Source organism: Falco rusticolus, chromosome 4, assembly GCF_015220075.1.
Source record: "Falco rusticolus isolate bFalRus1 chromosome 4, bFalRus1.pri, whole genome shotgun sequence".
NCBI classification, from domain to species: Eukaryota; Metazoa; Chordata; class Aves; order Falconiformes; family Falconidae; genus Falco; species Falco rusticolus.
Window position 1 is genome coordinate 65,206,202 of NC_051190.1, and position 15,094 is coordinate 65,221,295.

The 15,094-nt window shown below is 38.2% G+C and overlaps 1 protein-coding gene across 10 annotated transcripts in view; it reads right to left on the reverse strand.

Annotated features, from left to right (window-relative positions):
• Positions 1–720: 720 nt before the first annotated feature.
• Positions 721–15,094, reverse strand: part of CREM (cAMP responsive element modulator) — a 39,451-nt gene continuing 25,077 nt past the window's right edge. For 3 of the 10 annotated variants that reach the window (XM_037382852.1, XM_037382850.1, XM_037382854.1), the window contains 2 exons: positions 7,100–7,256; positions 721–5,367 (listed from right to left, as the gene is read on the reverse strand). In XM_037382852.1, the coding sequence (XP_037238749.1) occupies positions 5,223–5,367; positions 7,100–7,256 (302 nt within the window). In that variant the 3' untranslated portion in view covers positions 721–5,222. The other 7 variants (XR_005103590.1, XR_005103591.1, XM_037382857.1 and 4 more) reach the window with 7 other exon arrangements.

Below are 15,094 nucleotides of genomic sequence, written 5' to 3' on the forward strand. Positions count from 1 at the left end.
TTTGTTTTCTTCAAAGTGATACTTCATTTAGAAGATCACACACTGATGTCTGCAGGATCAGCAGACAGATCAGCAAATACGTTTTATGAGAATGGAAGGAAAACGTGGGAGACAATAAAGCTTGCACGCACTCCTAAGGATTGTATTAATGCCAGAAAAAAATTCTACAATTATTCTTGCAGAAAGAAAAATCCATGGGAACTAACAATTGAAAAAAAACCCAAAGAAATCTAACTCGCACCTACTCACACAATACACTTATTTCAATCCTTTTTTTCCCAGATCACAACAGCTGAAGCTGTTTTAGACAGTCAAGAGACAGCTCTGCCTGCATAGCCTAGAGATTTCTCTTTATAACTCTGCTCCCCACTCCATTTAGTTGGGGAAGAAAACTGCTTGACTCAAAGCTGTACCTTTAGAGGAAGCTGGATATTACATTCCTCATCACCCACAACTCTAGGAGGTTGAAGACATTTTTCAAGAGACCATTTCCCCTGAGCTACATTAGATTTTACATTTAAAAAAAAACCAAAAAACAAAAAAACCCCCACACAATCCATGCAGTCTTGTGTAAAGTAGAGGTTGATCCTCTACCCGTCTCAAAAAAATTTGCAAACAGTTGTGTGGTTTCAGGAAGGGAGAACAGTTTCATACCATAGAGACAGAGTTTTCTTACAGAAAGCAAACCACAGTTATTGCAGCTTTTTTTCTCATATTTAAAAAAAAATAAATCCTGGCTCTGATAAATCAAAGCTTGGACAGTGCTCAAATTCTCTTGTTACAAACAAAATCAGATTCATCTAATATTTCTGCACTACGAATAATACTGTGTTCAAAAGGCCTCTCTCCTGCACTGCATCAAGCACCCTGCTCCACAGACCTGAACTGGAATCAAATTCCTGGGGAAATTATATTGGTTATCCAAAGCTCAGAGCTATGTTTTTATTAGAGAAGTAGATTCTTCCCAGCCTTGTCAAATGAGACTGTGACGCAGCCATTGAGTAAGATAATTAAGACTAAACACCTCTTCCATTGCTGTTTGTACACTCTTGGCAACTCTGAGAGTAGAAACAGCACCAAATCGTGGGAAAAAGCATTAAAACTAACACCACACACATGCCATGAGACAGAAGGTGGTTTTTGATCTTGCAGTCAAGTTCTCTGGAAAGAGAACTGAACCCAAAGCCTGGTTCAACTTGAGATCTGTAGTAGTAAGATGGGGACAGCGGGCAAGCCCCAGAGTACTCACATGAAGCACAACAGCCACTGACACTGTGTTTCCTTAGGTATGTGATTGACGGCCACATCACAGACATTTCACAAAAATTAAGCTAATTTGCACACTTGCACTGTACAGTTTTAGGTGATAATACTTCTAGGAAAAAGGATGTATCTATCATTTACATGAAGAATGAGAGGTGAAGATGCTCAAAGGGACAGGTTTTCCAGCCATTGTCAATGAAGGAAACACTCTGAGCTCAGTATCTGATCCACTTGGTAATTCTCTGCAAACAGACTGTTTGGCCTGTGGGTGAATGAGAAATAGTCACAAAGTGAAGAGACAAACAAAATACAGAAAGCAGTTTCCTTTTTCCCATCCATGTGTATCATCAGAAAAAAGATCAGTAACTGATTTTGATAAAAACCTAAGAAACTCAACACAATCATTATAAACTGACCTTTTCATGGTCTGGTATCCAGAATGTGGGTGCCATTATACAAGCACAGGCAGTACAGCCCCTAAAATGTGCTAGTGTCCCCTCCCAAGAACTTTGGCAGTTAATGAATTCAGACCCTAATAAAATTTCAGTTTTCTTCCATGACGAGTAATAAGTAATGATGAATAGTTCCAGCCATCTTCACTTCTTCTGCCCTTGGAGAGAGCACTAGCAAGTGCAGGTCTTACATGCACAAATGCAAGCTAGACGGACAGCAAGTTGAAAGAAAAATTATCTTCTCATTCATAGCACATGTGCATCTACTCTGGATTCCAGTGCTGACATACATTTAGAAACATGATACTGACGTAGGATAAAATGACACTTTAAAGAGAAAAAATAAACTGAAGGAAGACTTAATATGATTTACTTTCCTTTGTAATCTAAACTAATTTGTATACCCTAGCATGTATCTTTATCTATCACTTTAATCATCCGATGCACTGCTTGAACAGTGTATCAGAGATATCACAGACCCAGGCTCCAGCAGTCCCACCTCACCTAAGTATTTTGGTATGTATCTCATGTAAGATTTTGGTATTACTTCTCTGATAAATCCCAGTGGTACGCTGACTTTTCCTTTAAATCTTCATTTAATCTCAGGGAAGTTTCTCACAAAGTTTTCTATGTACATCCCAAACCAATTTAGAGCTGAATTTAATGTTTTAAGTAGTAATTCTTGCAGTACCAATTTAACAACAAATTCTTGGCCTTTGTGCAGACCTGTCTTTGCTCATTTTCAAATGCTATTTCCTTCACCACAAGATGCATCTTGGTTCTAATGTACCAATTGTACATCTTAAATGTTCTTATTCACCAACAAAATCACTCAATGTCACTTTAAAATACAGAAATTTCTAATTCTGTCAAAATTAATGCTATATCAAATTAAATTATTGAGAATGAAATAATACGTCATAAACTTTTCTTTTTTCCTAGTCTTGGTCTAAACGACACATGCCAAGAGCATTTGGGTTTAGCTCCCATTATTAACAAACCACCACCCCCAAGTCATTATTTATATAAAATTAATTATTAACCAAATGTTTTTGAAGTATTAGCAAAGAAATTACTGTAGACTACATATAGGACGAATCCTTGTCTGTACCACAGCTCAAATTTCTAACTACAGTTACTACCAGATACTGTTGGGAAGATAAAGGTAAGTTTTTACTGGAGAGACATCCACCACATGCCCAAGTTTCTTTCTGCTTAAATTTCAAAATCCCTTGAGAGTCAGGAGCAATAACTACCTGTAACAGAAAAAAAGATTCTAGTGACAGAGCCACAACAAACAATTTGATGGACACTTTTGTTGCAGTCTAGAGGCTGTGACATGGACCTGCAGACTGTACCCATCCTGTCCAACTTTAACTGCTAAAGTCAGCAGAAATCGAAGGTTCTGTTAAAGATGTATTTTCTCACAGTGATACAGGTATTTCAAAGTTTACTTTACTTTTGTTCCAGACCTGCAGCAAAGATTGTGGGCCAAAAGGGAGCCCATTTCCTTTTTAAACCAACTGATACAACTGTGGGAAGTGAGAGAGAATACCTCTTCTTACAAATGGTCTCAACTGGGTACCTAGCAGGATTTTCAGAAGATTTGAGAAAGTTATCCTGTGTATTTCAAGTAATTTGGGAAACCTAAAAAAAACCAAGAACAACAAAAACAAACAAACAAAAGCACCACAAAACACACACACACATAAAAAAAGGACATCCCCACCCCACTCCAACAATGTCAGAGTGAAGACTGGGTTAAATGTGAGTTCAGTTTAAATTAAGTGAAGAAGTTTCAGCGGCTTTAGTAATGGTATGATTCCATCCCTCCCCCACTCCACACACACACACTCCCCCTATAAAGCCAGTTAAGCAGGAACTACGCCTTTCTTCCTACCACATCAGTAAGCTAGCTCCAGCAAAGCTCCCGAATACTCTGCTCAAAGACTGTACCGGCCAACAAACAATTAGATCATCCCTGAATTAAAGAAATACCCAGGATCAATTTTGCATAAGCATTATTTTCTTTCAAAGCACAATGGAAAGTTGGCACATACTGCATTTACCAGAACTGTAATATGGCTTAAGCGTGGGTTTATTTTAAAAAATCTTCAGCTCTCACCTATAAGCTATTCTGCAACCCTGTGAATCAGCAGATAGTTACTGTTTATTGGAAAGCTTCCTTCTCTTAAGTCACCTTTATTTCCTCTCAGTACTTTGCACAGTGTGAGAAGAATTACACCATCAGCCTTCACTATAGGCAAGTGTTCAGAATCTAGAACACAAAATATTCAGGATGCAAAACTGAATTTTGAAATACAGACTTCTAACAAATCAAATATCCTACAGAAAATTTCAGTAAATAGCAGCCATATAACAGGCAGCTTCTTTCAAGTATTTACAATATACTTAGCGTCACGTCACGAGTTTAGGTATGCCTTTTTCCTTTGTCCTCTTCCAAATACCCATGGGTTTTAAAGCATCTCAAATAACCAGGTATTTAAAGGAAATCAGACACTACACAGGTTAAACAACATAGTTCTATTAAAAACTATCTTTAACCATGGCACTCAGTGACAGCAATACAATACTCCTTTTCTGCAAAGCAACTAATATAAAAATATGCCATAAAATCATCTCTAGACTAGTATACTAGTACATACATGTAATCATAACATTCTTTTATAAACTCTTTCCTGAGATACCTTGGGTTGTTTGATTTTCTTGTATTACTGGATGCATTATCTTTTATGATTCATCTAAAACAATTGTAAAATATTTCATATGTGCAGGACGCTCAGTAACATGTAAAAAGTAGTATGTAAATATATGGCAAAGAAACAGCTCTTAGAAATTACGTGCTTTTTCACTTTGTTACATTTTTTTAACATTTGGCTCCTTGGGAGATGGAAGGGAGGAGCATGAGAGACCTGAAATTAGAGCTATGAATTGACAAAAAGCAGAAATGCATTTCAGGAATGTTAGGAGTTGGAATATAATATAAATGACACAAAGAGAAAGCCATAATTCATGTTGGCTATGTATTGCCTTATAAAGCAACTGGACATACTTTAGTCAGTTCACAGTATAATAAATATTTTCACTAATCTGTTTCGGAAGAGCCAATGTTTTTTAGGGTTTCAAGCTCCTCTGTAAGTTTCTTGTTCTGAACTTCTAGCACTGCAACACGACTCTCCAGACATTTTATGTATTCTTTCTTCCGACGACGACATTCTTTAGCAGCTTCCCTGCAAAAAGCAGAAGTAAAAAGTGCAAACAAAAAAGCCATTTGCATGCCATTAGAAAGCTCAGCAGAGTGTGGAGACTATGACAGAATTCCAAGTTTTGGAATAGCTCCCAAATGAGTCTGAAAACACTAAGCAAAACTGGGTTCCACAAGGGCCTCAAGTGTCTCGTTCTCAAGTTCATATGGCAATCTGTAGAATTGCTTCCTCTCATGCCTTGATTAAAGTTCATAATAAACGAGGTCCAAATGAAAGACAGTTACTCTGCTTTATGACAATAAAGATCTTTGAGGGCCTTGAGTTCCTCAATGAGAGTCTTGTTTTGGTTTTCAAGCACAGCCACACGATTTTCAAGACATTTGACATATTCTTTCTTCTTTCTGCGACATTCTCTGGCAGCTTCCCTGGAACCAATACAAGGCAAATGACTACAGGAACAGCCACAATATGGCAAAGACTGGATAAATGAAATTACCTGCAATCCCTGCAGTTCCACAATAACACCACCAACAACAACCAACAACCACCATTTGATTGCACAAACAGAACAGCAAATAACAGCCATAAGCAATAACATCGTTAACATACAATTCAAAACAACTAGAACTCGAAACAAATTCAGCATCAACAAATACAAAGATGGAATTAATAACACACAGAGGAACTGAGAAAAGCAGCAAGCAAATGATAACATATTGACTTGAATTCTACTAAACATTAAGACTGAAAGCAGCATTTCTTCTTCCAGTCACATTCCGTTTTGTGCGCTTATCAGGAGTATCATCATCTGCAATCAAAATCTTAAAACCAAAGCCAAAGAATTTCCTTTCAGAAAATACAAGCATAACACTACTCTCTTCAGATAAAAAGCTAGATGCCAATCTTACAACTTGCTGTAATTTTATTACCTTAACGTAACAATCTACAGTAAAGTTCAAGTCCAAAAAAATATAATTTATTAGCATTTTAGAACTCTCCACCTGGGCACATTTTGGTCACATGTGTCTGGGGTTTTTTTTTGCTGCCGGCAAATGGCAGCCTGAAGCCATTATCACAGCTCTGCTCAGATTTCTGTTATATTGAAACTAAACACTTTAGGTAGTATTTTCAGAAGCATGTCACTGAACATGCATTCGTTCCAGAAGTTGTTTTAGAAGTGGAAGTCCACTCCTTTAACATCTTGGAACGCAACAAATTGTGAGTGTGTAACTTTCCAGCAAGTTATATGAGAGATAACATAGATACTAGTTCTAAAACTGAAGAGAGGAGAAACAAAAGGGAGGCACAACAATGCAATGATCCTCATGAGTAATTTAAAATAGAGGACAGGCATGAGAGCAAAGCAATACCATTAATTCAATCATAAAGCAAACAGCTATTCAGTGAATTTAAGATCTGCACAACAGACTATTTCTTCCATTAAACTAACCGCCATTGATAGTGGTGGCTACACACTCGAAAAAGGAAAGAGTTCCCTAAGAACAACAAGAAGAATGCACAGAGAAAGACTGGCATTTACAGCATACAGTCAAGTCCATGTAAACTTATTAAAAAAAATAAATATATAGTCACCTCACACAACATGCCTCACAAAATGACAGAAGCACTGCACAATAACTTATCCCAGTAGTCAGCTATTTAGGAAAGTCTATAATTATCATTCCATCCTTGAATAAGTCCTCTTCACAGCATCATTAATGGACAGCTGCTAATGAGATTCTCAGATATTTTCCTAAGCAATTTTTTGCTGGGATGTTTTAGAATGACCAAACCCCTACCGGTCATTTTACTGTCAGTAGGAGTGGCAGGGAGAAATTTCAACAATAAGTATACCTCCATATCATCACAAAAATTATCAGAAAGGGACAACACTGATTTCTGAATTACCATAACATTTCTGAACTAATCATCCATGGTGGTACGGTCAACTCTAACTTTGCAGAGTTAACAGCCAATATTCAATGCTATAAGGATGTGGGATGACTGACAAAGAATTCCTTGCCTTCCCTTCATCAATCACAGGCAGTGCTCATGACCTTAAGAAGAAAACTTCATTAGAATGTTTTGGGCTTGTGGTTGTTTTTTTGTTGTTGTTTTTTTTTCCAACACTGACTATTAAATGTTGCACAGTCTTACCTATTTTTCATAAGTCTCAGCTCTCTCTTGCGTGTTGCCTCTTCTGCCAGTTGCTGAGGGCTATGCAAAGTCCCTGGCGAGGCTGCCATTACCACTCCCTGAGGTAAGGTAGTAGTGGGAGTCCGAATCTGGTAAGCCGGCATGTCTCCAGTGGCAGCTGCATAAAATAACCATATTTAAAACTTGATGGTAAAAAAGAACAAAGCAAAAGTCTCTCTGGAAATAAAAGATTTCTGTTGATGAGTCATCCAGCATCCCTGCTACATAAAATATTTCACAGGCCTGTAATGTCACAACTGTATTTGTTACCTTACTAGCATTTACTTCCATGCTGCAAAATAAGTTACCTAAATTGCTCTAGTATGTGGCCCCACTAGCCAGCCAGTCTGAAGCCTATGAAAGCTTCCACATGGCTCTCGTCAGACCACGTAGGGAAGGCTGTTTGGGAAACACTGTCAGAGCATCCACACTTATTTCCTGTTTGCACAATCCCATGAGAAGAGGTCCTGCTGTTGCAGCCACTGAGGTTTTATACGGTACTCCTGTCCTCTAACAGAGGTTTTAGGAATCAGCTTGCCTCAGAAGTCAACTTTCTCCTCCTTTGCTATGATAGCAGCAGCACCAGCCCTTGGAACCCTGTGAGAGCTGCTGTTACTAAAATGAAAAGGAACAGACAAGTGCTCATGGTGAACAGGAGTATGTTCTTTGAGCAAAAGGACCACATATAGGATGCTACAGCATTAGCAGGCAAGAGGAGGTAGTGGTGGTTGCACAGGAAGGGATGTAGCTACACAGTAAATTGCAGTGCAAAAGTGCAGATCCAGCTCCTGAGCCCACCAGTTTTGAGCTCTCCCCAAGCTACAAGCAGATCTGAAATCTGACGTTATTTGGAACCAATACCTTTCTGATAGTCTCACCTTATTTCTTTTATTTCTAAGGACCTTTATTCCTACATGATGCACCCCAACTTTAAAACACTGTGAAAGTCCTAAGTACTTGTACCTTGTCTGACATAGAAAAAAGTATCCCTCTTCAAATTATAAGCAAGTATTTTTCCTACTCCTTTCCACAAACATTTTATATTATCACAGAACAAAACTTCAAATTATCATTAAAGCAACTGAACATACTGAAACATGAACATACAAACTGAACATTCAAAGATGAAATTTCAGGGGCTGTTATAGTTGAAGTCTTTAAAGCAATATTCAAATAATGGAAAAACTTGTGTCATGGTTTAACATCAGCCAGCAGCTAAGCATCACACAGCCACTCAGTCACTCCCCACCTCACCCCAGGGGTGGGATGGAGGAGAGAATCAGAAAGGTTAGAGTAAGAAAACTCATGGATTGAGATGAGAACAGTTCAGTAATTGAAAATAAAATAAAAATAACAATCATAAACTGTAATGAAAAGGAAAATAACAACAACAAAAAAAGAGAAATAAACCCCCAGAAAAAGAAATGATGCAAATGAAAAACAATTGCTCACCACCAAATGACAGATGCCCAGCCAGTTCTGGATCAGCGCCCCCCAGCCAGCTTTCCCCCTAGTTTATGTACTGAGCACGACATCATATGGTATGGAATATCCCTTTGGTCAGTTGGGGTCAGCTGTTCCAGCTGTGTCCCCTCCCAGCTTCTTGTGCCCCCCAGCCTCCTCGCTGGCCAGGCAGTATGAGGAGCTGAGAAGTCCTTGACTTGGTATAAGCACTGCTCAGCAATAACTAGAACATCAGTGTGTTATCAACATTATTTTTGTTCTAAATCCAAAAGACAGCACTATACCAGCTACTAGGAAGAAAATTAACTCTGTCTCAGCCAAAACCAGGACAACTTGGAAAAATAAAATGTAGCCAAACACATTTTGAGGGGACTGATGGGTAAAGCAGTAAAGAGACATCAGTCAACTACAGGGGGAAAATCCCCCAAATCTAAATTTGATACAAAAACTATCATTATTAAGTTAATGCAGTGCTTTATTAATTAAATAAAAAAGATCAAGCTGTGTTTAGACTACAATTCTACCACCACGTCCTGAAATCATTATTAGCTTAAACATTTCGTACTTCCCCGCTGCCTCAGTCCTGCAGGTAGAAGTGTTTGCGATATTACAAAATGAACTGGACCAGTGAACTGACCTGGGTTACAGATAAACCCCTGGGGCTGGGGGCAGGGAGACAGAATTCAGCCCAGGACAGCCCTGTGAGCACTAACAGGCAGCCACTATGAATACAGGGCTTGGTCTTCTTGTACATCTGCAAGAGAATTACTTAACCCCTTCTTTAAGTTCTCCACATCTCTTAGCAGTCCCAGCTATGTCAATGGGACATATAGATACCTCTGCTCACTGTTTATAAAAATGGAATTTTAGAAAGACTTCAGCCTCACCTTTATGCTGGCCACATTACATACATTTTATAGATTGTATGGTAAGGACTACCTTTTTCTAATGGAAAAAACAAAAAAAGGTTAAAAAAAAAAAAGAGATGTTATCTCAGCATTAGCTACAATGCATTAGAAATCCAAGTGAACCATTTTGTAGATCAAGTCAGTCATGAGGAAAGACCCATAACCCAGGTCACCTCAGCCTGGCAAGACCAACTACTTTGTTGTCTTTGTTTGATTTACACTCAGATGTTAGCTAACAGGATTTACTGCTGCTGCTGCTAAGGGGACTCTGTGTGATAATGTACCTGCAACACAGCTTAACAAAAGTGAGTCCCTATCTCGGCTGGGATCAGCAAACAACAGGTAAGTAACAACATGTTACATGAATAATTTGAGCAGGTTTCAATAGTGTCTGTCCCTGCCTAACAGTTGGCTCACTTCTAAACCTACCAGCGTGGTAGGTTTTAGAGATAAGTAACCATTTTGGCAGTACAGAGCTTGTAAATTCAGACACCACGGTTTAAAAAGAAAAAAAGGATAGCACTGACAAAGTATCTTTTAGCTGCGCAGTAGTATGTGCTGTACGATACGGTATGGCAAATAGATTATTTCAAAGTCTGCAAATTTTTGTATAATATCTCAAAAAGTAAAGAAAACACTGTTTCCCCCAGAAAAGATGAAACAAATACCCCTGGAAAAAAAAAATCAGTTTAAACCTAGTAATGTTACATGTCTAGCACATGTTGCACAGAAGGGTACCTTCCATTTCAGCATCTGAGTCAGAAATCCCACACGTTGATCCAGACTGTCAAACCACTGTGGTTGTTTCTAATGAAACCCCATGGACGTTTAAAGTAATTTCTAACCTACCAGACGCAGGACTGAGACACTAACAAAGCAACAAACCTGAAGATGGTGTATTTCCCTAACACACTGCCCCAGGCCATTCCCTCCCCCCACCTCAAAATTACAAGGGAGTAAAAAGTCACTGAAAACCTGTAAATTGAGACTTATAAAAAGACAATTATTAACAGGAAGATAAACAAACAAAAAACAAACCACATCTGGAAGACTACAACTAACCTTGTAAATGAAGCTCTGTGAGAAATTAAATAAAAATAAGTTCCAAAAAATCAACCACCTTGTATCAGCAGGGTCTTGGAAAAAGTAACTTGCTGAACACTAGAGAGCATCCCTGCACTTGAGCTCTTTCAGTGACTACCCAGGAGAAAAAAAGCCTGATGCATGCTATGAATTAGTCCATCTATTCTTCCCTTCTGTGAGTCATAACGATGGGACTAGATTATCAAAGGGTTTGTAACTTCACCACTAAACTGGCTAAACAAGGCATGAATCATTATCCCTGTGAGCTTAAAAAAACCAAAACGTCGACTTGGAGAAGATACTTATCTTCGGATTAATGAAACAATATATACCAGCAACGACACAGCACGTAGGTACCGGCTGTGAACTGGTTAACATTACAGATCTGCCGGAGGCAATTGACGAAGCAGAAAGGAACTGACTAAATCGCAGCATGACTTGGAGCTGACGTCAATGTGTATCTTGTTTGGAGTTTAACTTTTCCAGTTCCCTACTGCAACACGATTCCAGGAAACCTAATGACGTCAGCTTTTTGAACTCAATTAGCTGAGGAACAGACCATTTTAACAGCGAAGGAGAAAACAAGCAGGCATTACAATACTTAAAATTATTGCCCTCTCAAATTTGCTTGCGTTCAGTATTTTCTTTAACAATGAAAGCACAGGGTTTATTTACACTACTGAAACAATGCACACCTTTTCTCTTACACCTATGTTTAAGCCTATTTTAGCTATCAAATCTGAAGTGTTTATTGCTGAACTAAACCCCTGTCATTTTTACAAAATAAAAAAACCAATTATAGTAACATCTGACTACTTCCACAATAAAGAAGAATTTAAAGGAAGAGTGGTGGATCTTCAGCAAAATCCAAAAAAAGATTAGTTATCTGAATCATTCTGTGCAAGAACTCATGCACTAACAGTGATCTTTTTCCCCCCAAATGAAACTGTTAAAATTGCCCTGAAACCCTACACTGATTAGATATAGCCAGAAGCTATTTGCACCAGTTTTGAAAGATGAGAGTTACAGCAACAGGTTCAAAAGAAAACGTAACAAATACCAACCAAGCACTGCTTAGACATCAAAAAATATCATGTAAGACACCAACAAAATTCTTACCTGTTTCATCTCCTGTTACAGCCATGATCAGCTTGTGCATACACGATTCTCCTGTTCCTCTAGAGAGCTCAGCATGAACTGTTCCAAACTAGCAAGCATGTGCAGGATTACAAGCAGGAGCACTGACATCACAGTGACCTCACTTGCTTACCACTGTCATTAATATGCTCTGTCACTGGAACAGCTCACTGAAACTGCAGCCCAAAGAACTCCTTTTCCAGTAAACCTTTTCTTTTCCCTCCCTCTGCCACATTTCTATAAGCCTAGCTTTGTTCTTTTGCCCTGAATTATTCATACAGCTGCAGAAAGCACTCACCACAAAGCTGGCTGTAAAGCAAGCCCTGAAAATTCACAGCACTGACAGACAGAAATTAAAACGTGGCTCTAGAATCCATGAATGAATCCAAATGATAAAGTCATGATGGGATAGAAAATAGGGAAATTTTGGAAAGACATGCAAAGTTTTGATTGGAGCAGTTCCACTAAAGGGCAGAGAACTCTGTCAGACAGACATGCAAGACAGGAAAGTTTATTAAGCTATATAATAAACAGCTAAATGAAAGGCTAAAGTGCCTTCCTTTGCAGGGGGGAACCCACAACCCACTCATTTAATTTCAGTTAAAAGCTGCAGAAACGATCAAAGAAAGCTGCAACAGAGCAAGTCAACCCAAAGCTAGTGATTTCAGATGCTGTAACAGGCAGAACAGTAACTCGGGGTAAGGGCTACCTCTCCCCCGTTCCCCCCTTTTTCAAAATAAGTCCAAGAGACCTGGTTGTGGTTGACTTAATTTTAAAAAGTAACAAACCAACCAACCAACCCCAAACACCTCAGTTCTAACACATTTACTCCTTATTTACATCAATTTACATGAAATTCAGACCAACAGTCCAAGTACGGGTCTGTATGTAGGTCATCGCAAACTTCTAAGGCTCTTGTCTGTAATAAACAAATTCAGACTGGTGATTTGTCAGCTGTGAAACTATGCCAAGGACAACAATAATGGAAGCATCGGTGCAAAAAAGGAGTGCCCTGTGATTACAGGACCACTTCAGGATCATATGAACAGAGGATCAGAACTGAAACACACAAGAAATTCAAGCCACCTATCTCAAATATCACTCTTTATATTACTGACATACTATGAAAACACACATAGATCCCAACAGAATGACTTTTGACACAACATTTCTATGCTCATTACCATTAATAATTGAACGTTTTCTTTTGCTTCAGCTAACAAAAAAACCCCCTTATCTCTTATTAGGAAACTGTCAGGGCATCAGAACTGCCTCTTATTTTGCCTATGAATGTAAACTTGTAGCAAATGAAATACCACTCAGTAGGATCAACACCTTTGGCACTTTTATATTAATGCTTTTTCCCTATCACAGGTTATCAGAAAATATCAAGCACAGGGTTCATGTGATGCCATCCATTATTACATGAAATTCATCAACAAATACTTCAGAAAAAAATATAAATACATACGGTATCTGAAAGACTCTGAAACATCTTTTCTACCCTAGGACTGACATTTTTTATATTTTCTTTCTTTCTTGTACTTCTACAATTATTACAAATGAAATTTACATGCTGTCTACCCAAAATAGTTATAAAAATATACATAAGTGGAAAGGTTACTAATTGGAATGTTGCTTTCCTATTATAATCTATGCTACCACAATATTAGGTAAACAATCAACTACAAAGCGTATGTAAATAACAGATGTTCATAAACTACATTCCCACAGACTTCCTAGCATAGGCAAGATTACCTATAGTAAAAATCTGTATATCCAACTAATTCAATTGTCTTACTCCATCTTAAACAAGTCAGGTTTGTTGACAATATGCAATTATTACCTTAAAGAGATTCATATTCCCATAATCATTGTCAGATGCTTTCATGCTCTTTTTATAAAATATTTTGTTTAAGATTTTCCCATATTGATAGCATGTACAATAAATTGAAACCTTTTATCTTCTCATAATCTCCGAGTTTATGCACACTTAGTATTCCCTTTCTATTTTTCCCTGTACATATTATGTAGCGTTTTTCTTCTGTGTCAACAACTATGAGCATCGCTAAAGCACTGGGCTTTGTTTGGGCCAAAGGAATAGAGAATTCCAGGAAGTCAGCTTCTCTAAGCATGGACAGAGAACAAACCAATTTAGTTAAAAGTATCTAGAAGCTTCCAGAAGCAGGTATAGCAGATATTCAGTAACTGTCTCTGAATCAGTTTTGAAAGTTTTCATCACAGGCAAGACACTTAATGGACTATGCAAGCCCATCACTGAGACTATTAAATAGATATTAGAGGACAGCCCTATCAGAGAATAATGCTGTGACACCGAGTCTGTAAAGGAAGGCCATTCAAATGGAATTCCCGAGGACTGAAATTCTGCCAACTACAATCCTAAATCCTGTGCTTCTTCACAGACTGGGGAGGTTTTACAAAACAACTGAGGAGCTACTCACTCTGCCCCTGAAGCTCTGAAGAATCAAAGCAATACATAGAAAATACTACAGTCAACCTGGAGAGACAGAAAAGTCCTCTAATTTAAGAGATGTGTACGCACATGTATAGAAAACATATTAGACATACTCAGAAAACATGCACTACCAGAGTGGGAAATTTGCTTGGGGGACAGCCAAATTTGAGTCTTAAGGCTTTGCGCTAAGAATGTATTCATAATAATATTCAGGGAAGTTATAACAGTACTTTCTGTGTGATGAAAACTAACATTTTAGCTACGGGTTTTTCACATGATAACTTTAGCGCTTCCTTGAAATGCTTCTGAAAAGTCTTGGGAATACAATGTATTTCAGCAAAGAATTAACCAGAGGCAATGGGAGAATTCAAATTTGGTATCATTATTTAGCATTGTCTCAACAAGTTCAGGTATCTACAAGCTATTAGCTTTACTTACATCCCGGGCTTTCTTTACAGCAAAGGGAGAGAAACTGCCATTTAAAGACAGAACTTACTTCAAACATCCATATTAGGGCAAAAAAGCACCTCAGCTTGGACTTCACAAACTAACTCAGATATCTGTGTCTACATTTAGTCAATGGCTTTCATCCACTCCATGAATACACATTTAAAGTCCTCCTAGCTCTAGTCATGGTTTATTTCAGATAGCTGTTTTGGTTTAAAGCATTCACACAGCCCTCCCCTCCCTACTTCTGTGTACTAATTCACAAAAAGTAGGGAAAATAAACTCCCTCTGTCCTCCTGGTAGCCATTGATTTAGTGTCTCCATAAAGAAATCTCTTCCCCATTTTCAAATGTTTTCCTCAGTGTAACCCAAATCCCAGCCCTACTTCCCTTGGTATCAAGAAGAATCCAAGATACCTTTGGCATTTCCCAAAAGCTGGGA